Raw genomic sequence first — 27,146 nt, 5'->3', positions numbered from 1 at the left:
AACCATAGCCAAATCAGGACAAGAACAGGGCTTTGTAAACATAGAGGAGAGTACATGCTCCAGAAAGTGTGGGCATGGGAGCAGACAGTGTTAGGCTTTCACTTGAAGCTAGTCTTTAGTTGACAAATATGGGGCAACCATGTCAGCTTTTTATCAATGAGGAAACGCAAAAAGTGGGACTGCAAAACAATGTTCAAGTGTTGAGTATCCAAGTAGATTACTGGGTGATGATTGATCGCGGTACAATGATAGAAGAGAATGAACTGGAAGCTATGTGTAAGTGTCCAAGCGAAGGCCCTTGAGAAGTGCAAAAGCTATTGATACACAGCGTGGGGGTGAACAGTGGTTCAAAGGAGGTCACTAGCCCATTGATGGCATTGGGGAAGACGATAACAATCAACTTGGAGCTCTCCAGAGCAATGTTCTCTTGGGCCCTTGGAAAGTCGAGTGATGTGCCAAATCTAACTGGAAACAACTGATCAGATAAAAACTGATGACTAATAACAGTATGGAGCTTCAAAAGGGTAAGTCAAATGTGGTGCCTTCAAGTGGCATCATATGCCTTACATAAGTAAAAAAAGACTGCAATGCGGTGTTGATATTTACAAAAAGCCTGTAGACTTCTGATTCCAACCTAACCAGATGTTCAACTGTGGATTATTCCTTCAGGAAACCGTACTTACAGGGGACAAAAGGCCCTGTGATTCAGGAACCCAGTGCAACTGTAGGGCTACCATCTTTTCAAGCAGTTTGCAGAGCATGTTGGTGAGGCAAATACACCAGTACCTGTTGGTGAATGTGGGGGTTTTGCCTGGTTTAACAATTGCAATGATGATACTATCTCATCACCTTCTAGCCAAATAAGATACAAGACCCTGAGTAGATGGAGTCCCTGAGTAATAGTAAGATGTTATATCATCTGAACCGCATCAGGGCCTGGTCTCATATCACGTGACAAGGCAAGAGCTTAAAGCAGTTTCCAATCAGTGGAAGGTTCATTTATTGTCACAGCAGAAGTTGAGTAGTACCATGGTGTAGTGGTTATGATACTAAACTATTTCATGGAGGGTCGTGAGTTCAAAACTCACCTGGACTGTACAATTTCTTTATTCGGTTCGAGTTCATTCTACACTCCTGGAAATTGAAATAAGAACACCGTGAATTCATTGTCCCAGGAAGGGGAAACTTTATTGACACATTCCTGGGGTCAGATACATCACGTGATCACACTGACAGAACCACAGGCACATAGACACAGGCAACAGAGCATGCACAATGTCGGCACTAGTACAGTGTATATCCACCTTTCGCAGCAATGCAGGCTGCTATTCTCCCATGGAGACGATCGTAGAGATGCTGGATGTAGTCCTGTGGAACGGCTTGCCATGCCATTTCCACCTGGCACCTCAGTTGGACCAGCGTTCGTGCTGGACGTGAAGACCGCGTGAGACGACGCTTCATCCAGTCCCAAACATGCTCAATGGGAGACAGATCCGGAGACCTTGCTGGCCAGGGTAGTTGACTTACACCTTCTAGAGCACGTTGGGTGGCATGGGATACATGCGGACGTGCATTGTCGTGTTGGAACAGCAAGTTTCCTTGCCGGTCTAGGAATGGTAGAACGATGGGTTCGATGACGGTTTGGATGTACCGTGCACTATTCAGTGTCCCCTCGACGATCACCAGAGGTGTACGGCCTGTGTAGGAGATCGCTCCCCACACCATGATGCCGGGTGTTGGCCCTGTGTGCCTCGGTCATATGCAGTCCTAATTGTGGCGCTCACCTGCACGGCGCCAAACACGCATACGACCATAATTGGCACCAAGGCAGAAGCGACTCTCATCGCGGAAGACGACACGTCTCCATTCGACCCTCCATTCACGCCTGTCGCAACACCACTGGAGGCGGGCTGCACGATGTTGGGGCGTGAGCGGAAGACGGCCTAACGGTGTGTGGGACCATAGCCCAGCTTCATGGAGACGGTTGCGAATGGTCCTCGCCGATACCCCAGCAGCAACAGTGTCCCTAATTTGCTGGGAAGTGGCGGTGCGGTCCCCTACGGCACTGCGTAGGATCCTACGGTCTTGGCGTGCATCCGTGCGTCGCTGCGGTCCGGTCCGGTCCCAGGTCAACGGGCACGTGCACCTTCCGCCGACCACTGGCTACAACATCGATGTACTGTTGAGACCTCACGCCCCACGTGTTGAGCAATTCGGCGGTACGTCCACCCGGCCTCCCGCATGCCCACTATACGCCCTCGCTCAAAGACCGTCAACTGGACATACGGTTCACGTCCATGCTGTCGCGGCATGCTACCAGTGTTAAAGACTGCGATGAAGCTCCGTATGCCACGGCAAACTGGCTGACACTGACGGCAGCGGTGCACAAATGCTGCGCAGCTAGCGCCATTCGACGGCCAACACCGCGGTTCCTGGTGTGTCCGCTGTGCTGTGCGTGTGATCATTGCTTGTACAGCCCTCTCGCAGTGTCCGGAGCAAGTATGGTGGGTCTGACACACCGGTGTCAATGTGTTCTTTTTTCCATTTCCAGGAGTGTAGAAATATATACAAATGTCAAGAATCATTCTGCTGGAATGTTCTGTAGCCGTATATATACTGTCTGTTCTGGCCGGAGGCAGTTCGCTCCATGCTCTTGTATGTGCAAGTGCTGAATAGACCTTAATTAAGTGAAGTTTGTGTTCGTCATTCATCTAATTACATCTTCTTCTACACGACACTATTCTGGTGGAGACGCTGGGTACTGGAACTTGTGATAGCGCACATTATCAATGACACAGTGGCTTCCATCAGGCCACTCCAAGAGTTGTTAAAAACTGATGCTAAATTTATCTGGGATGGTGCTCAACAAGTTTCTTTCAATGTGCTGTGAAAAGCTCTGACAACTGACCCCATACTTGATCTGTATGATGAGAGAACACCTACAGAACTACACACAGATGCCAGTGGGTATGGGATCGGTGCTGTTATGGTGCAAATTTCGGATGGAAAAGAGAAGGTTATAGCCTATGCTTCTAGCACACTTAGAAAAGCCAAGAGAAACTACTCAACTACAGAAAGAGAATGTCTTGCTTTGATCTGGGTCATGTGCAAATTTCGACAGTATCTCTATGGAAGGTCATTAACAGTTGTTACACATTATCATTCACTTTGTTGGTTGACAGGTGTTGTTGTTGTTGTTGTTGTTGTTGTCTTCAGTCCTGAGACTGGTTTGATGCAGCTCTCCATGTTACTCTATCCTGTGAAAGCTTCTTCATCTCCCAGTACTTACTGCAACCTACATCCTTCTGAATCTGCTTGGTGTATTCATCTCTTGGTCTCCCTCTATGATTTTTACCCTCCAATGCTAAATTTGTGATCCCTTGATGCATCAGAACATGTCCTACCAACCGGTCCCTTCTTCTGGTCAAGTTGTGCCACAAACTCCTCTTCTCCCCAATTCTATTCAATACCTCTTCATTAGTTATGTGATCTACCCATCTAATCTTCAGCATTCTTCTGTAGCACCACATTTCAAAAGCTTCTATTGTCTTCTTGTCCAAACTATTTATCGTAAATGTTTCACAGGTCTTAAGGATCCAAAAATGACAACTTGGCACGTGGGCGCTATGTCTTCAAGAGTATGATATGACCATAGTGTACAAAACTGGAAGAAAACACCAAGATTCCGACTGTCTCACTGCACTCCAGGGTCTCTCTCCTGAACAGAGCAGAAGATATCTCAAATTATGCTTGCCTTAAAGCAGTCAGAGGATGTGAAAGGACAGTTTAGGGTAGTTAATGGATTACTTTGCAAGAAAAACTCTGATCCATTCGGAAAGGGGTGGCTACCAGTGATTCCTAAACACATGTACTTAGTTGTTCTACAGAAATTCCATGACACACCTGAGGCTGGAGATTTAGGATTTATTAAGACATATGACAGAATCCGCAGGAGATTTTTCTGGCCAGGTTTATTTAGGAGTGTCGGTCACAATGTGTCGCACTGTCGAGAGTGCCAGAGGAGAAAGGCAGTTCCTCAGAAACCACCTGGCCAACTCATACCAATTCTACCAGCCGAAACGCCTTTCCAGTAAGTTGGATTGACCTCCTCGGACCATTTCCAACGTCTGCTGGTGGCAATAGATGGATTATTGTTTAAACTGATTATCTGACACACTACGCCATTACAAAAGCCGTGAAAACAGCCGAAGCATCTGAGGTACCCAAATTCATCATGGAAGACATTGTATTAAAACACGGTACCCCCAAGGTCGTTAATTACAGATTGAGGGAAAGTTTTTCAATCACATCCTGTGACAGAGATAAACCGTCAGTGCAACATTACTCATCACATGAAGACTGCCTACCATCCGCAAACTAATGGGCTTACTGAATGCATTAATAAGATATTGGCTGACATGCTATCAATGTTCGTCAATGTTGAGCAGAGCAACTGGGATGAGGTGCTACCTTTCGTGACATTTGCTACAACACTGTCAAACAAGACGCCACAGGATTTACGCCATTTTTCCTCGTGCATGGGCGTGAAGTGACTACGACAATGGACATTGCTTTTTGTTACATCCTGACGATGTGGATGACTACTACATCAGCCAGGTGTTAACCAGAGCTGAGGAAGCTCGGCAGTTAGCTCGACTCCACATGCTGCAGGCTCAAGAAAATGATCGCCGAAGGTATGACGCGAGTCACCGCCCTGTTGTGTATCAGCCTGGTGACCTCGTCCGTATCTTGACTTCTGATTGTAAGGTTGGTCTCTCCGAGAAGCTCCTCAGGCACTACTTTGGACCTTATAAGGTTGTAAGACAGTTGTCTGATGTTACTTATGAAGTTGAAGATTTCGACTCCGACACAAGATGACGAAAAATCATGAGGTAGGGTCCTATAAGGACCCCGCAACCCAGGATAAAATCGAAGCTCAAATGACAGGCAACAAGTGGAAAGGTGACAAAGAGCACAGCAACAAAAGAAGTTCTAAGGAGATCACCACCAGGGCGAGAATCAGTCATCGGGAGTCGGAGTGTGCAGGACCGATGATGCGTTCCTGGACTAGGAGGCTGTAACACCGAGACGCTCTTCTCTTAAGGAAGGAGCAGTGTTGCAGAAGAAGTTGAGTAACACCATGGTGTAGTGGTTATGATACTAAACTATTGCATGGAGGGTCGTGAGTTCAAAACTCACCTGGACTATACAGTTTCTATATTCGGTTCCAGTACATTCTAGAAATATCCACAAATGTCAAGAATCATTCTACTGAAATGTTCTGTAGCTGCATATACACTGTATGTGTTCTGGCCGGAGGCAGTTCGCTCTGCGCTCTTGTATGTGCAAGTGCTGAATAAACATTTGTTAAGTGAAGTTAAGTGTTCGTCATTCATCTAATTACACCTTCTTCTACATGACAATATAATTCTAATAGAAATTCCTGGATGGAACAATGCATAAAATAAGAGAAAGGCAACGACTCACCTACAGTGAACTGATGTGTGAAGCACAGAACCATGTAGCAGGAAACACTATTCACGCTAGCTTTCAAGCTCTTGCTCATTTTTCTGGTAAAAGTGGCCATGAGAGTGTGTTGGTTGGTTTAAAAAGGGGGAAAGGGCCCAAACCACGAGGTCAGTAGTCCCTTGTTCAGAATAAAACAATGCCACAAGTGTGAATAAAACAATTGAGAGTGACAATTTAAAACGTAATGAAAGGAAAAATCACAAGAACGATGAAGGGCAACAAACAAGTAAATGGACAAAAGGGGACAAGAAAAGCACAGAAATGCAAGAAACTGGATGAAGAGATTAAAACAAGAAAGCAGATTACCAAGGCTGGCTGACCATGAGAATAAAAAAAGAAGCCAGCCACTCTTCAACACATTAAAACCCCCACCCTAGAACCCACCCTCATGAATAAAACGTAAAACTAAATCAGCCGATGAGGCAGTGTCAGATAAAATTAGCGACAATGAGTCCGGTACTCAAGATTTCATCACTGGGCAGTCAGTGTGGGACAGTGCACCAGAATATGGGCCACTGTCAACCAGGTGCCACACCAGCACTCGGGCAGGTCTTCACGGTGCCGAAGGAAACCATGGGTCACCCAAGTATGGCCAATGTGGAGCCGGCAGAGGTTAATGATTCCCTGCGAGGGGCCCGCATGGAAGACTTCCACACATTCATAGTCTCCGTAATGACACGCAGTTTGTTGTGTGTACTGTTATGCCACTCTGTCTCCCAAAGCCGAAAAACCCTATGGCGTAAGTCAGAACGCAGGTCAGGTTCAGAGATGCCCATCTTCAGAAGCGGTTTCTGCATAGCCTGTTTGGCCAGCCTGTCAGCAAGTTTGTTGCCTGGGATACCGACGTGTCCTGGGATCCACATAACACCACTGAACGATGGGACCAGTCCAGGGAATAGATGGACTCCTGGATGGATGCTACCAAAACTTGGCGAGCGTAGCACTGGTCGATAGATTGTAGGCTGCTCAAGGAGACAGTACACAGAAGAAACGATTCCTCGGGGCATGAACGGATATACTGAAGTGCATGAGAGATGGCCAACAGCTCTGCTGTTAATACACTGCAGCCATTGGGAAAGGAATGCTGATCAAAATGGCCTCTGTGGACACGGAACATTCAATGAGGCAGTTTATGCCTCAGGGTCACCTGCTGTCACCAACTAAACTTGGGAAGGGAGTGACCGGAGTGACCCAAGGGACCCCTTTCTAGTGAAAGGAGCTGAAGAAGCTGGCTCAGAAGTGGGGACTGAATTCCCCGATGGTTTGGAGGGGGGGGGGGGGGGCTGTTGCTCCTGAAGTAGGTGGTGTGGGAGTAACAGGGAGGGAAGTGCCACCTACCATCAAGGGGGCAGGTGTAGTCTCCTGGTTCTGAGAGGCAACAGGAATTCAAGGAACTGATGGGGTCAGAACTGTTCTCGTAGTGGCCGCGTATGAGGAGGTCATAGCCACAGGATGTAGGCACTCAAATTTCCTCTTAGCCTCAGTGTAGGTCAGTCAGTCCAGGTCTTATAGTCCATGATTTACCTCTCTTTCTGTAAAATCCTGCAGTGTGGCGAGCAATGTGAATGATGCTCTCTGCAGTTGACACAGATGGGAGGTGGGGGCATGGTGTATTGGGATGCGATGGGCATCAACAATCTTGACAGGTGGGGCTCGAAGTATAGCAGGAATAAATACATATGGCCGAACTTCCAGCACTTAAAGCACCGCATCGGGGACGGATATATGGCTTGACATCACAGCGGTAGACCATCACCTTGACCTTCTCGGGCAATGTGGCACCCTTGAAAGCCAAGATGAAGGCGCCGGTGGCAACCTGGTTATCCCTTGGATCCCCATGGACGCGCTGGGCGAAATGAACACCTCACTGTTCTAAATTGGTGCGCAGCTCATCATCAGACTGCAAAAGGTCACTGTCGAAATAATACCCTGGACCATATTTAAGCTCTTATAAGGCGTGATGGTAACAGAAACATACCCCAACTTGCCACAAGCGAGTAATGCCCATGACTGGGCACAGGATTCTGCTTTTATCAAAACTGGCCCTCAGCTTGTTTTCGACAAGCCCTTCGCCTCCCCAAACTTGTCCTCCAAATGCTCCACAAAAACTGAGGCTTCATAGACATGAAAGATTCCCCATCAACTCTTGTACATGCGAGGTACCGGGGCGAATAAGCTTCACTGCCATCCTTAGCCTGGCGTTCCTCCCATGGTGTGGCCATTAATGTTGGACTTTGCCCGCTAAGAGACTGCTGGCAGCGGACCACCAGCAAGAGATGATGTACTACACTTCATGGCATGTCACCTGTCCTGATGCCACCCACTCCACTCAGGGGCCCTCCCCATGGGCGCCACCCAGCCACAGCAAAGGTCACCTGGCAGGATGACCATTGCCGAAAGTCCCGAAGCCCCAGGGTGATGGGCATCTACTCCTTGGCATACATGGGGAGGGGAGTTAATAGCACAGGCATCAGCAGAGCGATCCCTGTGTTGTCAGGGGGCTACAACCAACAGGGTACATGGCAGCCCCACCACAATGGACTGGCTACTGTGCTGGATATGGGTTACAAAGAAGTCCATGGTCATTGTCGGCATAGAGGTGACACTGCATAGTTCATGGTGGAAAACCCACCCAGGAAGTGTCCTCACCAAAGAGATGGAGAATGGGCAGGATTGCAATGCGATGTTGAGAAAGTGGGCTACAGATCTCAATGCTTGATGGACACAATGCACCATGTAAGGCACCCTTCCCCAATTGGCTTGCTCATCGGGAAAATTTTGAAAAAATGGAGGTCTAACCCTACAGGGGACAATCACATAAAGGCCGAAATGTGTGAGACTCCTCTTAGTCGCTCTTACGACAGGTAGCAATACCTCAGGCCTATTCTTACCCCCAGACCTGCAGGGGGGGGGGGGGGGGGACAAAGGAGTGTGTGTGTGGGTGTCTGTGCGTATGAATGTGTGTACTTTCCCAAAAAAAGGGCAAGAGCTTGAAAAATAGTGTGAATAGTTTTTACTGTTATGTGTTTATATGTGAGTTGTTGCCTTATTTCTTCACCTTACTTAACATATAATCATATAATGACATGTTATAATTCGGTGTGACTGGGAGGGAAATGCCTTCAACTTGTCTTACATCTGAAAGGTAGCATGATATGAGGACTCTGGTGCTGTTGCAGTGTGATTCACAACATGTGCAGCAACAGTCAATGCATTGGGGCAATTACCTCTATGAAGAAAAAGGTCCAGGACAGTTGTTGATCTTTGGTGGCCCAAAAGAGCTTTGCCTACACTGGGGCTGAATAGGCATATGTTCCCAAGGAGGAGATACAGCACTCAAAGCATTACTCCTCTTGTATTTAATTAGACAGTGATCCGTAGTGCGAAGTTGCTTGAAGTGAAGAGGGCAGTCTGTCTAGGATGTCATCTGAGATATTGCAGGGACCTGTGATGATCTTGAATAGCTGTTGCAACTTGTTTGGTCCATCACAGCACTGGCCAGTGGTGGATGGCGCCTGCAGAAAGGGGAATAGCAGTTCAGCGGTGTGGATGATTGTGTTAGAGAGATCTCCCTCCCACAAGCTCATCTGTGGAATCTTATGGGGGGGGGGGGGGGGGGGGGGAATGGTGACAGCAGAGTTATGTAACTGCCAGGTGGCTCCTCGAAGAGTTCTTGTGCTAACTGGTCCATTGGTCGCTGACAAGGAAGTGCCAGGATCACTGGGAAATGGTTTCTATCATAAAGCTCACTGTCTAGTGAACATTGTGGCAAGGCTGTGAGAGTGCGGGAAGAGATCGTAAGATTGACAGCTGAAAATGTGCCACGGATGGCACTGAAGTGGATACGAGATACAGATCAAGATCAGAAAGAAGCTGGTTAATCAGGAGGCCCCCAACAGCTGAAGTGGTGCTTCCCTATGGGGCGTGTGCTGAAACACCCAATTAGGAGAAAAACGTGAGGGAGTAGTTGCATTATAATTATCATCTCAAGCTAAGGAAATGCCCTCCCTGGACGCAAATAAATATTACAAATTGTGATCACAGGGGTTGTTTGCTCTTGCACTGCTATTGTTTCCAACATGGTATGGATGAGAATCCACTCTCTGAGGGCATCTGTGTGAAGCAACGTACAGTTTCCTCCACATGCTCTGTCAGGCCTAGTATGATTCAGGCAGAATGCACAGCAACCACAAAGAGTTGGAGGATGGTCATCAGTAAAGTGTGTTCCTTTGAGAGGAACACAGATTGCAGAACACAAGGAAATTAATTGTTCTAGTTCTGGCAGATGTCAGTAACATCCATTTTAATGCCATTTGATCACTATGTTAATGGTGTCCTGGTTAGCCATGAAGGGACCAAGAGAACAGGTCATTTCCCAGGATAACTGTCTGTCACTGGTGGAACATCATCAACGAACATTGGTTCGGAGACGCATGGCATGGGGAGATCTGGTACCTCTAGGTTAACCATGGTAACCTTCTCACAAGATTTCTTGTTCTTTCTCACAGTTGTTAATGGTCAAGATTCTTATGAGGGCTGCGGGTATAGCAATGGAAGAAGAGTGGGCAGCCCTGGGATCCACAGTCTTCAGACACTGGCTGGTGTCGGGCCTCATTTGTGGACTTTGATGTGAGAAGGTTCCCACGTCAAACATGAGAGGGGAGTGCCTATTGCCCCCACAGTCAAGTTTGTTTATGTAACTACCAGATGTTGATGTTGAGGGAGTAAACACATCAGTACTGATGATGACTTAGCCACATTAGCGGCAAAAGTCGATATTAGTGACACTGAATACAAAAGGTTATATTTTTTACAGGTTTCAAAATATGAGGGACACTCTGTGGCTTTCAGTTCCTGGATTTTCTATTCCTTGAGTAGGTTAGCGTGCTCTTGGGATCAGGGTGGGTGGTCGTTCCTGCAACTGTCTCAGACAGGTGGTAACACATGTGATGCATTATTGCAAAGCAGGTGGCCACAGTCTCCATGAACAGGGTCATATGTACACCAGGGAGACATATGCCCAAATCACTAGTGTTTAAAGTAAAACACCGGGGTGGCCACATATGATGTTGACCACCTCTGGAAGCGAATCCCCACTCAAAAGCAAGGATGAATGTGCTAGTGTCCACCTCATTGTCTGGTGAACCTCAACATACATGACATACAAAGTAGATCCCTCACCTCTCCAGGTGTTTATGTAGTTCTTCGTTCATCTGCAGCGTTTGGTGCTGGTGAAAAATTAATCCTGTATCATGTTCAGTTGCTTTTCGGTGTGAAAGTAACAGACACATCAATTTATTTACAAGATGGTAACAACCAGAATTGGGTAGTATTTTCCGTCTTAATGTAGAACTGCTTCATAACTTGCTAAGGGAAGGGAGTTCACGAAATATGTTTTCTATATTCTCCACAAAAAACATGGCTTAGTAGAGAGAATGGATCCTCCATCTGTTTGGATGCAAACTGGGAACTGGGAGGAATACTGGAAGACTGCCAGAAACTCCTGGATACATGCTGATAATTTTGGTCATTCCATGATGCTAAATATCTGCCAAAATGCTGCCTACTCTGAATGAGGGCTCTCTTCATGAGTGCCATCCAAGTTGGAGCAAAGGCAACCTGACATGTGGCTAGTGCCTGGGACCCTGATGCCTCCCAATGGACAGGGACCTAATCCTCAAAATGCACAGGAAGGTAACAGCTTGGGCATCAACACTGTGATCCCTGCATGGTCAGGGGGCTACCAGCATATGGATACCTGATGAACCCCTAGATGGACTGGCCACCTGCTGGGTATTGGGTTATTTTCCCTGCACAATCTGTAAAAATTTTGAATATATGGTAGTATAATCAAGAACTGGAACAGAACATATGTTAACCGAAATAAAGGGAACGAAGTGGGAGAAGCCAAAATCAACGGCCTATGAGCAAACTAGGGTATCAGCGGAGAATCTGTTCTAGGGAATACATGTGAGGAAAAATATAGCCAGACTGTATAATTGCAGCACAGGAAAGGAAGAATTACTGCAATGGCTTGGGGCCCCATGCTTGCCATGCACATACTCAAAAAGCTGAGCCTTGTGTGGGGTATGCATCCATTTTTAACACATTGGCTACCATATGCATAATGATGGATATTTCACTACCAGACCAGACCAGGCCATGGCATTGTGTGGGCCTCTGCTGTGGCTGCTGGCGGACACAGTCACATCATCTACATTTATTTAGGTGATAAACGTGTAACATTAAGATGTGTAGTGACAGTGTTTGTTGGAATTTAAATGCAGTTCATGAATAAATGTGTAATACTGGGCACTCAGTGCATAGAATAGTTATACTCTTTCTCTGTCAATTCATGCAATATTTGTATGTTTCTACAGCACAGTAGAGCGTCGATTACCCGAAGTAATTGGGGAACATGGGTGTTTGGAAAACTGGTTTGTTCGGATAATCGAACTGTACATGTTTATTTGCCAAAAAGAAGTACTGTACAGTAAATTTATTCATAAAAACAGGCATCTCTTTTAGTATTACAAAGTAACATAGAAAGGCAACTTAAGTAGGAATATATAGTATGTGGCACAGTTTATTAAACAAAAATATATACATATTACATACGCATTTTTGCATGAACAATATACACAGTATACAAAATTAACTTTCAAAAATATCCTTTATTTTGGTCTGTCTAAGAAAGCCTACACGCTTACGAGCAGCTAAGTCACGTACTTTTTTCATTACAGATATCTGAAACTGGTCACTTTCATCTTGGGCTTCAAACCATCGCAAGACAGTATCTAAACAAGTGAACGCCTCAGAAGCTGTTGGCATACTTTCATCTTCACTTTCTGAAGCACTGATTGCTGAGATACTAGTGGTGTCATCTTTATCAGTGACGACGTTTACAATCTTGCTGTCCTGCATGATTTGGTGTCCTGGATCTGCATCATCAATATTCATCCATTCATGAATGTCTTCTTCATCACAATCGTGGCAATCTATTTCTTTTAGCCTACCGAGAATTTCGGACATATCATTCTGTTCGTCATTCCCAATCATACCTTGTGAATTTTCTTCTGTGTCCAAAATTTTATTTCAGGCTTTCTTCAAATTCTCTTCCTTTACAGCATTCCATGCTGTGCTGATCATGTGGGACACGTCTCTCAAGTCAATATTCTTATGATTTCTTAAGAGACATTCTTCTACATCCTCTTCTCTTTCTAACAATAATTTACACAACAATCATTTCCTGTAATATTGTTTGAAAGTCTCAATAATGCCTTGATCCATGGGCTGTAATAAGGAGGTTACGTTAGGTGGAAGAAATATTACCTTTATGAACGCGTCTTTTTCGTTTAAAATATCACATGATGGATGAGTTGGTGCATTGTCGAGGAGAAGCAGTGTTTTCTCCCTCTTCCGATTCTTTAGCTGATGAGCTTTTACAGAGGGTATGAAAACGTCCAGAAACCACTTCATAAAAATTGTACTATCCATCCAGGCACTCTTGTGAGGTGTGCACAACAGGCAATGCTGACATATTAACGTGCTTGAAACAACGCGGTTTTTTACTTTTACCAATGACGAACATAGGCAATCGGTGACTTCCAGTAGCATTAGCACAAGCCAAAGCTGTAATACGGTCCTTGCTTGTTTTAGGACCAAGTGCTGCTAACTCAGGATGTGAAACAAGGGTTTTTCTCAGTAAAGCTTTCCAGTTAAGTCCAGTTTCGTCAGCATTGTAAACGTATTCGAGAGCATAATCGTCTTCGCTTAATACGTCCCTCAGTTTGACTTTGAAAGAATCAGCCGACAGTTTTTCTCCCTGTATTGTAAGCTCACAAATGCCGTGTCTTGACTTGAAGCATTTTAACCAGTCCGTGCTCGCTTTAAAGTTCGAAGGCCCTCTAAATTTTTCATTGAACTGCATTGCCTTCTCACACAGAATGAGATGCGAGATAGGTTCTCCTTCCGATCTCTCTTGTGTAAACCACTTGTAAACAGCATCATCTAGATCTGTGTTAGTGGCGAGCTTCATGGTTTTACGGCTTGTTGATCCATCAGCAGAATCAAGCATAGCTATAAAATTTGCTATGCTCGTCTTTCGGTTTTTTTTTATATTGTCAACTTCCCCACCTTGGATAAAGTGGCTGCAGATTCACCTTCTTATAACCTTTTAATAATCTTGTACTTGTCCCTCATAGAAAGGACAACATGTTTACGTTTAAGCATTTTGTGTCGTCAAGTTCACTTCTTCACGCAGCAGCACACAAGTGGTCGTAACAGTGAACAGGTGACTTTGTACTGTGAGAAGCTCTTCTTGGTGGCGCGCAAACCTTCAAACTGCACGGAACGGCACGCCTCAACTCTAAGCTGGCGCAGCTGTTGCTGTGAACAGTTTTGATATTGCCGCTACTTCTACTGCCAGTGCCAAGCCGACAGAAGTGTGCTGATTGTTGAAACACAACGACTGGCGGCTTGGCCGGTCAGCAGTGCCTTGTGAAGGCCCCATTAGAAGCAATGTTCTGCCAGCGGTGGCCCAGTGCGGCGACTACTGTGGGAAACTTGGTTTGGGTGTGAGGGGGATGATGGACGGTAGGGTGGGAGAGTAACAGGAGCGAGTGAGAACACAGTTCGGTTATGTGGTCATTCGGTTGACCGACGTTAGGATAATTGACGCTCTACTGTACTTCAATGAAAACTAGAATAATAACTACATTATTTACTCTACCTGGAACACATTTTTAATAGCTAAAGCAAACAATGTCACAGAACAAATGTTTATTTCATACTTACGATGCACTGAAGGGACTTGGCGGTTGCACTCCTGGCACTTTGCTGTCATAATAAATTACAACCCACGTTACATATGTAATCAGCAAGCCCGTCAAAAGTGGTATTAAAAACCATTTGAGGTCCACTGCAAGATGCCATACAGCTGACAATAAAGTCAACAGCTTAACACTCCATGTATCAAAAGTTTTTCCTGTAAAATGGAGTTAATATAAGTGGTATATCAACATCATCTACAATTGAAAGCAATTACAAACTGCTGAAAAGTAATGCACAGTTGCACAAAACACACATATTTAAGAGCTAAAACATTATGACCAACTACTTAATAGTGTGGTTAGCCATGCACCACATGTGTGTGACAGGGAAACAACAAGTCCTTGGTAGTTTTCCGGAGATATGTGGCACCACTTGGCACAGGTCACACAATTCCAGCAAATTACGGTCTGGAGCTTTGTTGGTGTGGATCTGTGGCCCGATAGCATTTCAGATGTGTTCCATCAGGTTAAGATCAGGTGAAATTTGTGGCCATGACGTCAACTTGTGTTCACTATCATTCTCCCTCAAACCACTGTAGAATGATTCTGGCCTTGTGACTTGGGTAGTTATGGTGTATGACATAACTGCCGTTGAGGTAGACATCAAGCATTAAGGGACGCAGGTGATTCGCAATAATTTTCACATCATTCACATATTCCAGAGCTGTCATGGTGCCGTTAATTACTACCAAAGGTTCTATGGAAGATGGAAGTCCAGGTGAATGTGTCTCCCCCCACCCCCAACCACCTCCAGCACAATACTGATCCCAATAGCCTGCAGCCATGGCATGGCATGGTCCTAATTTCAAAATTTCGAACAGCCATTTACCTTGATGTAGCATATCCAGACACATACACTGACCTGTTTAGCAAGAAACATGATTCAGCTGGCCAGGCAACATGTTGTCATTATCCACAATTCAATCTTGATTATCCTAAAGCCACTGCAAACTTAACTGACTATGTTGTTGGTGCAACTTGGGAATATTAGTTAGGGTTCATCTGCTGTGGAACCCTGTTTTCACAAATGTGTACTGAACAGTGTGCTCTGAAACACTTGGCCTGCAACAGCATTGTAGTCTGTTATCAGATTTACAACAAACCATTGCTTATACCGCTTTCCAGAGCGTGCAAGGTCTCTGACCTCTGTGTTTTGTGATGAAGTGTGCACGTCCAAAACTTTGTTGCCTAAGTAGGCCTCCTTCTAGTGCTTACCATACACACTAACAATGTTGAATGCACACAGCTGCCAGTTACACCATTTCCTACATGTTTGTTCCCAGATGCCGGGCTGTAAGCATTTGCTTTTTGTCAAAGTCACATATGACGAAGGATTTCCCGACGGGTGGCCTGCATCATTTCTAGAATGATTTCCCATCAGTCTCTGGTTCGCTTCTATGCTTTCCTTACTGTGTTACGTGCCCGCAGTGCCACCTGTTGGCATTCAATCTTGGGTTGAGCACTTGTCATAATGCTTTGCCTCATCAGTGTACATGACAAATATTGGTGATGCAATGGAAAATTCTTTGGATGGAATACAAACAATTAAATAAGTAAAGACAACTGCTTAAAGGAATAAATATACTATATTTGGCCTTTTAAATATAATTTTCAATACACTTTAGAAATATTTTTCACCAGTAACTTTTTTTATATATGTCCACTGATGAGATTTGACATATGTAAACATTAAATATAACTAGGTGGCATTTCTTATGATGTGTTGGAGGGTCCTTATAAAAAAATGTATAATGAATGAAGTAGCAAATAACCAGTTTACCCACCATTTGATTAAAGAATATGAATAACAGGGGTTGTATAAATACACTCCTGGAAATGGAAAAAAGAACACATTGACACCGGTGTGTCAGACCCACCATACTTGCTCCGGACACTGCGAGAGGGCTGTACAAGCAATGATCACATGCACGGCACAGCGGACACACCAGGAACCGCGGTGTTGGCCGTCGAATGGCGCTAGCTGCGCAGCATTTGTGCACTGCCGCCGTCAGTGTCAGCCAGTTTGCCGTGGCATACGGAGCTCCATCGCAGTCTTTAACACTGGTAGCATGCCGCGACAGCGTGGACGTGAACCGTATGTGCAGTTGACGGACTTTGAGCGAGGGCATATAGTGGGCATGTGGGAGCCCGGGTGGACGTACCACCGAATTGCTCAACACGTGGGGCGTGAGATCTCAACAGTACATCGATGTTGTCGCCAGTGGTCGGCGGAAGGTGCATGTGCCCGTTGACCTGGGACTGGACCGCAGCGACGCACGGATGCACACCAAGACCGTAGGATCCTACGCAGTGCCGTAAGGGACCGCACTGCCACTTCCCAGCAAATTAGGGACACTGTTGCTCCTGGGGTATCGGCGAGGACCATTCGCAACCGTCTCCATGAGGCTGGGCTACGGTCCCGCACACCGTTAGGCCGTGTTCCGCTCACGCCCCAACATCGTGCAGCCTGCCTCCAGTGGTATCGCGACAGGTGTGAATGGAGGGACGAATGGAGACGTGTCGTCTTCAGCGATGAGAGTCGCTTCTGCCTTGGTACCAATGATGGTTGTATGCGTGTTTGGCGCCGTGCAGGTGAGCGCCACAATCAGGACTGCATACGACAGAGGCACACAGGGCCAACACCCGGCATCATGGTGTGGGGAGCGATCTCCTACACTGGCCGTACACCTCTGGTGATCGTCGAGGGGACACTGAATAGTGCACGGTACATCCAAACCGTCATCGAACCCATGGTTCTACCATTCCTAGACCGGCAAGGGAACTTGCTGTTCCAACACGACAATGCACGTCCGCATGTATCCCGTGCCACCCAACGTGCTCTAGAAGGTGTAAGTCAACTACCCTGGCCAGCAAGATCTCCGGATCTGTCCCCCATTGAGCATGTTTGGGACTGGATGAAGCGTCGTCTCATGCGGTCTGCACGTCCAGCACGAACGCTGGTCCAACTGAGGCGCCAGGTGGAAATGGCATTGCAAGCCGTTCCACAGGACTACATCCAGCATCTCTACGATCGTCTCCATGGGAGAATAGCAGCCTGCATTGCTGCGAAAGGTGGATATACACTGTACTAGTGCCGACATTGTGCATGCTCTGTTGCCTGTGTCTATGTGCCTGTGGTTCTGTCAGTGTGATCACGTGATGTATCTGACCCCAGGAATGTGTCAATAAAGTTTCCCCTTCCTGGGACAAGGAATTCACGGTGTTCTTATTTCAATTTCCAGGAGTGTAGTTCAGGTCAAAAATTAAAAAGGGAGCAAATATTTATGAGATAATTCATCAAGTCTCACAACATTCAATTTCTGAGAAAAGGAAGGACCATATTTTCCCAAATGATTTCAGGAATTAGGTCAAGTCTCTGCTCTGTGATGCACAAAAGTTTCAACTGTAACTTAAATTATGGTGGCTGACTTTTGCTTCATGTAACATGTTTGTCAACCCCCTTTCCAAGTAGTTCTGAGTGACAGAAAACAAAGGGAAAAGAATTCACACATACTTTTCTAGAAGTAAATGACTTGGAAATTGGAAATACCTATATTGTGGTAACTGAGGCCAGAACTGAATCTCACTATGCCTGATCTGTCAATTATAGCCACTGACAGAGATATTAGGGTAATGGTTGGTTGGCTGTTGGAGTTAAAGGCACCAAACTGTACAGTCCCTTCATCCCCTATGTATTGAAACAGGAATAATCCTCAGAAGGAAGGTACAAAAGGCAAATACTGGAAAGCCCGATTGTAAACAAGATACAATAAGACAGAGAGAAAATCAAGGAGAAGCAGGAGGGGAGTGAGAGGGGGCAAGCCGCAAAGCCCAAAATGCAGCTGGAGGTCCCCGAAGTGCGGTATGTGGTGGTAGAAGCACCCTTTCAATCCCAATAGCACCGCCTCACCACCAGTTACCCAATAAAATGGGCAGCACAGATAAGATGATAAAATTTTGGAAAGATAAAACATGAAAAGTGGCAAACATAAAAGAACAAGGAGAATAAGGCTAGGAGCCAGGCCACAGCACCAACCAAGGGCCGCCATGGCGCCATGGGACACCTGGGCCAGAGCAGGTGAGAGGTGTAGGGTAATGCTAATGACTGAACTGATATGGTAATTTTTCCTCCTCACTCAAAAATAATTTCTATGACGGATTTTTTTCTGGGAGTGGGGTGGGGAAGGAGTGGGTTGATTACATGACAAATAGGGAAGTTAGCACTATTTAAACTGAAGTGCCAATTAATTACTGTGAATATATTCAGTGGAAGACAATTTCACTCTAAAAGACTTTGGATATCCTGAGGAAAAAGCTGGCTTTAGATGCAGATACAGCACAATGGCTTATTTGCACAATGTTAAAATACTATACAGGGGGATGGAAAAAATTTATGGAAATACCAAAAACACATGAGACCAGTACGGTGTAGGAAAACCATCAACATTCAAAACAGATTCCAAACATCTCCAAATGGATAAATACAGGTCTGTATGGTTTAAGGGAATCTTCTACTGTTCTTCCTACAAAGTAACGGCAAGATCAGGTAATAACAATGGAGGTAGATAGTGACCATACACACTTTTCTACAAAATGGACCCCAAAGACCCAATAATATTGAGATATGGTGACTGTGATGGCATGAGAAAATGTGACAATTCACCCTCCTGCTCACAAAATCAATCCTGGGTGATGTGAGCTGTATGGATAGGGTGGCTGTTGTATTGGAACACATTATCACTATTGCAGAACAAACATTGTACAATGGGATGGACCTGGTCAGCCAAAATCGTCACATAATCCTTGGCAGCAAAGTGACCTTGCAGGGTACCCCCAGGGAATACCACCACAATATGGCTGCCCAAATCATCACTACCCCCCCCCCCCCCCCCCGACCACTCCTCCTCCCCATGTTTCACTCTTGGGACCTTCACGGCCAGAATTTGGAAACAGTGTATAACAAAAGGAAGAATCTGGTAGAGAAAATTTATGAAAATCAGTCATATTTAGAATAAAATAATTTATTACCAACATATCAAAAAGAAAATAGTACAAATTGATAATGAAGTCAAAGATCCAGTTGGGCTTCTGTATGTAATATAATTGGAGATGACAATTCAATGGACAGGAAAAGATATAAGTAAAAGATTAAAGATGGCTTAGAGTAATTATGGGTAAACAAAATAAGGTTTTCAAAAAATAAACTTCTGATGTGTTTAAAAAGGAAATTTCACAATCAATGTATTACCTGGTTTGATTAATGGCCATGAAACATGGTGAATTTCCCATCAAATAATAGAGAGACCTAAGTCTGATCTTGAAAGGAGAGAAAGGGAAACAACCAATGAATCAGGGAACAGAATGGAGCGAAGGGATGGTGGTGGTTGTTTTATGTTGTTCAATGGCATGGTTATCAGTGTACTTTCTGAATGTGACTGTATGCCTTTTGTGTGACAAGTGAAGTGTTCTGGTGATTATGTCCTTTGAACACTTTAGTTGCTTTTCAGAGACTGTCTGGCAATTTAAACACTTGAGAGAGCAAGGAAGATAGCTCCTCGGGACCAGACCTGTTGCGGGACTCTGTCCTCCCAATCTACACCAATGCCAACACTGCCTGCCACATTGCTGATTTAGGTTGGAGTATTCCACAACACTGAGAAGCCCACAGCTATGGGCCGAATGCCACTGAAGATGATAAATGACAATTCAGATTATTCCAATATGAAATGTTTTTCACATATCAGTAATTTATTAATACCATCACTGACAGAAGATGAATTACGATGAGCAATAAAACAGAATATGGTAATATGAGAAATGAATAAACTTAGGTCTCTGAAAGAGACAAATAAACAAGTTTTCCTCAATACAGTTTTATAAAACTGCATGTCTTAAGTTAAAATTATAACAAGCATACATGGGTTGTTGCTAACAAAATCTGATAAATATTATTTAATGTCTGTGACAAGGGGAGGCCGCCAATTGTGAAATTCAGATTCGATTCATACTGCACATAATAAAAGCTCATGGCCAGAGGTGTAATGCGGCAAAACACCAAGATGCACTTCTCAGCTGTTGTAGAGAAAATCAACAGTTAAAAGAAACCGTTACGGTGAAATATTCTCTACAATTAATAAATTTCTACAGCGTCGTGGCGCACCGGTAAGTGCTCGGATTCGTAATCCAAAGGTCGCCGGATCGAATCTCGCGCCATGCAACTTTTTTTTTTTTTTTCGAATTTGTTTTTTGCGGATCATTCCATGTGGGAAAAATATATCCAAAAACAGAGATGATGTCACTTACCAAACGAAAGTGCTGGCAGGTTGATAGACACACAAACAAACACAAACATACACACAAAATTCAAGCTTTCGCAACCAACGGTTGCTTCATCAGAAAAGAGGGAAGAAGAGGGAAAGACGAAAGGATGTGGGTTTTAAGGGAGAGGGTAAGGAGTCATTTCAATCCTGGGAGCGGAAAGACTTGCCTTAAGGGGAAAAAAGGGACAGGTATATATATATATATATATATATCACATAGATATATATAATATAATTCCCGGCAATCAGTTGCAACAATTATGCATATAATAAGTTGATGAAAGTCGTTTGTCGTGGAAAAACTGGAGACTTCGAACATCATTATGTTTTCTGCAAACAAAGTTGTATTTCCCAAATGTTGTTAATTGTCTACATAATGTTTACCACTTATAGTTAACGGAAGACATAGAAACGATATTCCAAAACGAATACGTATAGTGAAAGTCAAACGTTCGAATCAGAAGAGAGACCCTACGAACACGAATTTGCTGTGGCAGGTATGAAATACAAATCCGTTACTCGCTCGTTACACTCGAAGGATAGATGTTGAATGGGTCGAAACGAGCTGCCGCATAACAGCGTTGTTGCCTGCTAAGTTCGAAAGAAGGTAGATGCGGTCCCTAGTGCAACTTATAACATCGTCGAAAATCAGTGCGTACGTGAGAGCTTTGGTACACCCTGTTAAACAAACGGAAAAATGGAGGCGGTGCAATTGGCAAGCGATCCGGGCCCTTCGCATGAAAGTGAGGTGATCGAAGAAGATTCTATACACAGTGAAGTGGCGAAACAACAATTGAAAGATGCGTTGGTGTATTTTGAAAGCCGCCTCCGTAACAGTAATCGCATCGCAGCAGAACCGTCATCATCAATCAACGAAGAAGCCATGGTAATTGGGGAAGAAATTTTCCAGAATAGGCTGCAATTGCTCGCCAAAAACACCCTCGTTCATGATGAGGAGCTGATAGACATTAATAATGCCTATAAAGACGATGAAACGAGTCCCATTGCCAATGAATCACAAGACGAAAAAAAAAAGGGTACGACTAAATTTCTCTGGATTACAAAATTAGAGCTGGTAATCTGGCCAAAGAACATCTAGGCTGGAGTCTCAAAACTCTACAAAAAAACGGATGCTCTCGTTTGACAAATATGGGCTATTTATCCAGGTGGGAAGAGCAAATCAAACGTGGCGGTAGAAAATTGGATAAATATTGTACCATCGATTCATGGGTGCATGACTGCTTCGTAGAAGCTCGACAAAACTTCCAGCAAGTTACTACCAGAAGCCTGCAGCAGTGGGCCTTGGGCGCTGCAAGACAGTTCCCAGATTTCAACTTCAAAGCTTCAAAAACATCGGCCACCGATTTTTTTTTTTTTTTTAAAGCATGGGATTCGGCAACGGAAAATCACAAAATTTGTTTCCCGGAAAGAGATGGCTACCCAAGACGAAATTTTGGCCGCAGTGGACACATTTCGGATCCAGACGCGAACGTTGATAACTAACTTCGATAAAGTTTTCATAATTAATACTAATCAAACAGGTGCGTAAGTAGCTGTTCACAAATGTCATATGACATGATAGAATATGATAATCTGATATATGATAGACAACACAGATTTCTTATATAAACGATATTTTTATATTTTGTCAGGATGCCAGTACCAGTCCACGTTCAACAGAACTCTCGCTGAAAAAGGGTTAAAGGCTGTCCTGGTAAGCCGACACGACATCAACAAGGTGACGCATTCGTATACGGCACAATATTCAATCACGATGTCTGGATGAGTCTTGCCTCTTGTTTTCGTATGTCTCCAAGAGTCCACAGGTACTTTTGGACCCAGAGTACAGAAGACAGTCGACGAGTACGCCAAGAAGTATACCAACGTTGTTATTACATCCTCCAAATCCGGTAAACTAACTACGGGTTTGCTCATGGACTTCTTGCGTAATGCTTTGCAGCCATACACACAAAAGAAAGAATTTCTCCTTCTGATCGACTCTTGGAGTGGGCAAAGGAACCTGGCCCCCCTGGCGTTATACGATGAGACGTTCCAGGACGATAAGAAGTTACCAACGTGCACTATAAAAGTCATTCCTCCAAAGCGCACTCCTCTCATCCAACCGTGTGACGTGTATTTTTACCGGCAGGTAAAAAATTTGATAAAGCGCCTTCAAAATTGTAATTTTTTAATCGAGCGAAACCGTGACAACTCCAGAGACGATTGTATAAAAATCCAATCCACCGTCCACCACCAATTGTCTTCTCCGATTGTTGCCGATATGATATGATACGCGTGGTATGCATCAAACCTGACGAACGATAGAACAATTTTTCAGAATGTCAATCAGGTGTATTTCCCAACAGATAATTTAAAAAACAGTTGTTCTTGTAAAAACGCATCGTTTATCAGATGTGCTCGATGTCGTGCTGTTTTCTGCTTTCCATGTTTCTATGATAACTATCACTCTGGTTTGTGTGCGATACTCCAGCTACTTCTGGTCACTAATTGTTAATTATGTGCAAGTGAATACCGAAATTTTCAATAAATTGTATCCACTTGAATATTTTTTGTGATATTGTGTTTTATTTCAAATATTATTTTTCCACGACAAACGACTTAACAACAACTTATTATTTGCATAATTGTTGCAACTGATTGCCGGGAATATATATATATATATATATATATATATATATATATATATATATATATATATATAATAGAGGGAAAAATTCCACGTGGGAAAAATATATCTAAAAACAAAGATGATGTGACTTACCAAACAAAAGCGCTGGCAGGTCGATAGACACACAAACATACACAGTAGTGTTGGGCTAAACTGCGATTTTCAGATATCAGTGATTTCTGTGAATGCTACTTTTCAGTATCTGTTATTCTTAACTGCGATTTGTCGCAGTTAAGGAACGTAGGTCGTGTATCCCTCCGCCACTGCTATTTTTGCTACTTCCGCGATTTCTGTGACTTACCACCGTATGAAAAAGTTACATCTGCCCACACAGAAAATTGCATCTCAACAAACCTGTCATTGGTAAGTTAGTTTTACGTTTGTTCTTCCGTTGGCTTTAATTATGTATTAAAGAAACAACTGTGAAAATATTAATAGTGTAATTAATATGTAAGTAGCCATACAGTAGCGTAATAGTTCGTGTTTAGAAAATGAATTCTAACATATTGTTATGTTCACAGGTACCCGAAGTACATTTCAGTCACTCAGTAAATTGATAACTCAAAATATCATTGTCAACAGATCTGGAGAAATTGCCACTGCGTCTTTAGACCGTATTCGTCAGACGAGAGGTTACTTTCTAAGTGTTTCGATGGACTTAATTACTTCAGTGAGATCGTTCTTGCAAATGTGAAATATACCCCATTGAGTGGCTTTCATTACAGCAAATATTAGCAATCTACTCTGTCAATTATATTTCTTGTAATTAGTGAGAGCAAAAATTGTTTAATAATGCTTGTGATTTTGCAGACACAGTTCTGACTCTTTGATTACTGGTTGCTGTACGTATCTATCCATATCAAGGTTGTTGAGAGAGACTCGTGAAGATTCAAGACAGCTCTTAGAGTATTTTGCAGTTTAAAAGTGACGTAATTGTGAAATAAGTGTGCAGATGAGTGATTAAACAGTGTTTTGTTGAAGTTGTTATGCGATTTTAAAGGAATAATAAATGTTAAATAGAGTGAGTGACTAATGAAAATCTCATTTTCCACATGTTTAAGCCGTCCTATACCCGCAATTTTCCTCCACTTATTTACTGGTAAACACTAGTCGGAGAGTGACACGCCCCCCCCCCCCCCCCCCCCCCACACACACACACTTCTCCACAATCTTGGTGTGACACTGACCTGTAGCATAGCCCAAAGTCTACAATATGCATTTTGAGGCTGTTGAATTGAAAGTGGGAAGTACAGATCTTCCAGTTAAATCGGGAATAGCTTAAGTGCAATACTTGAAATGAACACAGGAAAAGCTTACTTATGTAGGTGGTAGTAGTGTCGGCAAAAAGTTGGTGTGTGTGAAGTTGCCATGTAGAACACCAAAACTTTTATCCCTAGTCTTGAACTGTGTCGGAATAAAAGTGAGGCATTCATATTACTCAATAATGCTGTTTTCATTTCACTACACTTATACAGATGTCTGAGTTCTGCTGTGTTAACATTTGCAAGTCCTGTAGACATGGGAGTATTAACCAAAACTGTCATATTGGAAGCAGAATCACATTTGTTACGTTACTTAATATTTTCAGGAGAAAAAGGCAATGTTGCTTCTTATTAATATAACACATTCAGAGTCACAGCTGTGTTTGACCAACCATAACTGATGCTGAATGTGCTGTCGCCATATAATGTGAAGGGCTTATTTGAATAGTGGTACAAGTCCATTACCTCCACTTTTAGGTCTATAATGCATCTGAAATTAATTATCCAAACAAACATTACTAAAGGTTCATTTCTAGCAAGAGGCCATGTGCTTGAATATTTCTGGTATCTCAACTGCAGATTTTTAGCGCTCATTTAACTTTACGACTTCGTATCTCAAAATGAACAAAAATGGACTTGTACCACTAATGATATAAGTCCTTCATAAGCACACACAGCACACCTATCTCGTGAGACACAAGGCTCTCATAACGAAGTATCTACGTCGTTCAACAGATGGCACTAGGAAAAGAATGTTAACTGCGCTTTTTAGTTGCTACTTGCGACTCTTAGTTGCGATTTGTCACGAAAATCGCAGTTTGACTCGGTAGTGAATAGCATAGTATGAGCTTTGCTCAGAGATGGCACTGCTAACTGCGCTTTTTAGTTGCTACTTGCGAATTCTAGCTGCGACTTGTCACTGAAATCGCAGAAACCAGTACGGAATTCGGCCAACAGACGGCTCACGGCGTTGAATGTGAAATGCTACTTGCGACTGCTAACTGTGACTGAAATCGCAGTTAGATTTTGAAAAGTTGTTATTGTGATATCTGTGACTTCTCAATCACTGTGATTTCTAACAGATACGCGATTTCCTGCCCACCACTAACACGCACAAAATTCGAGCTTCCGCAATTGGCGGTTGCTTCGTCAGGAAAGAGGGAAGGAGACGGAAAGATAAAAGGATGTGGGTTTTAAGGGAGAGGGTAAGGAGTCATTTTAATCCCGGGAGCGGAAAGACTTACCTTAGGGGGGAAAAGGGATGGGTATATACACACACACACACACACACACACACACACACACACACACATTTTCTTTTGTTTGGTAAGTCACAAAAAACAAATAATAAAAAAAGTTGCATGCCACGAGATTCGATCCAGCGACCTTTGGATTATGAACCCGAGCGCTTACCGCTGCGCCACGACACTGTAGAAAACTATTAATCATAGAGAGTATTTCACCGCAACGGTTTCTTTTAACTGTCGATTTTCTCGACAACGGCTGAGAAGTGCATCTTGGTGCTTTGCCACATTACACCTCCGGCAATGAGCTTTTGAATTTCACAATTGGCGGCCTCCCCTTGTGAGATAGGTATGTTCAACAGTGTACTCAAATATCCAATAATTATTAATAAATAAAATTAACAGTAAAGGAATGTACAGCGAAGAGTAAAAGGAAGTAAAACCAAGAAGAGATGGCACTGCTAACTGCGCTTTTTAGTTGCTATTTGCGACTTCTAGCCGCGACTTGTCACTGAAATCGCAGAAACCAGTACGGAATTCGGCCAACAGATAAAATAGCACTACAGACTTATGCGAGTGGCTGATCGCTTGATAAAAACTGTTAGAACAAATCACTGTGTTACACATTATAAATTGGCTCTCTCTACAGAGATACCCTGGCTCAACACAAAATTTTAATATTTTTACAACATTTGTATTTTCAACAGTTGAAATTGATAACTAATCCTTTTAGCAAATAAAACACACCTAATTAAAAATGTAGTGTTTAAACAGGGCTAAGCTGCAAGCACTGCAGACTGATGGCTGCCCTGGTCTAAAAAGATGACTACATTATGCAATCTGGTTATAATGGAGGCAATGTGGTTACGGTGACACACATCACTGTCAAAGGCTGGGCTCTACTGGACACAGTTTATTGTTAATTCATATAGAACAAAGATTATAGTGTTTAGCACATTCTATTTTTGACAATCTATTTCACTACTCAACAACAGGCAACTCTGTGCAAATGCACTGTATTTTAGTGTTTCATTACATTTATGAACACAGTCAGGCCCCTACTTTATATCTTACTTTTATTTTCTTCTGACTTGTGATGGGTTTGATTATTTCTGACAACATGGGTCTCATATCTCCGTATAAGTTATTCTACATGTTTTAAGTGAGCATGTGAGATCTTATGTGAGTTTTCATGTGCTTATATGAAGAGAGAGAGAGAGAGAGAGAGAGAGAGAGAGAGAGAGAGAGAGAGAGAGAGAGACAGATAGTGT

The 27,146-nt window shown here is 43.7% G+C and overlaps 1 protein-coding gene and 1 long non-coding RNA gene across 2 annotated transcripts in view; one reads left to right on the top strand and one right to left on the bottom strand.

Moving 5' to 3' along the window:
* Positions 1-27,146, bottom strand: part of LOC126354823 (uncharacterized) — a 62,485-nt gene that overhangs the window by 12,423 nt on the left and 22,916 nt on the right. The window contains exon 2 of the mRNA XM_050004766.1: positions 14,326-14,515. Coding sequence (XP_049860723.1) covers positions 14,326-14,515 — 190 coding nt within the window. The remainder of the gene's footprint in view (positions 1-14,325; positions 14,516-27,146) is intronic.
* LOC126354824 (uncharacterized) lies at positions 23,530-24,394 on the top strand. Its single transcript, XR_007565387.1, has 3 exons — positions 23,530-23,732; positions 23,891-24,001; positions 24,180-24,394. It is a non-coding gene; the product is annotated as an uncharacterized LOC126354824 (long non-coding RNA).

The sequence above is a fragment of the Schistocerca gregaria genome, chromosome 3 (assembly GCF_023897955.1).
Source record: "Schistocerca gregaria isolate iqSchGreg1 chromosome 3, iqSchGreg1.2, whole genome shotgun sequence".
Taxonomy (NCBI): Eukaryota; Metazoa; Arthropoda; class Insecta; order Orthoptera; family Acrididae; genus Schistocerca; species Schistocerca gregaria.
This window is presented reverse-complemented; position numbering and strand designations above follow the sequence as displayed.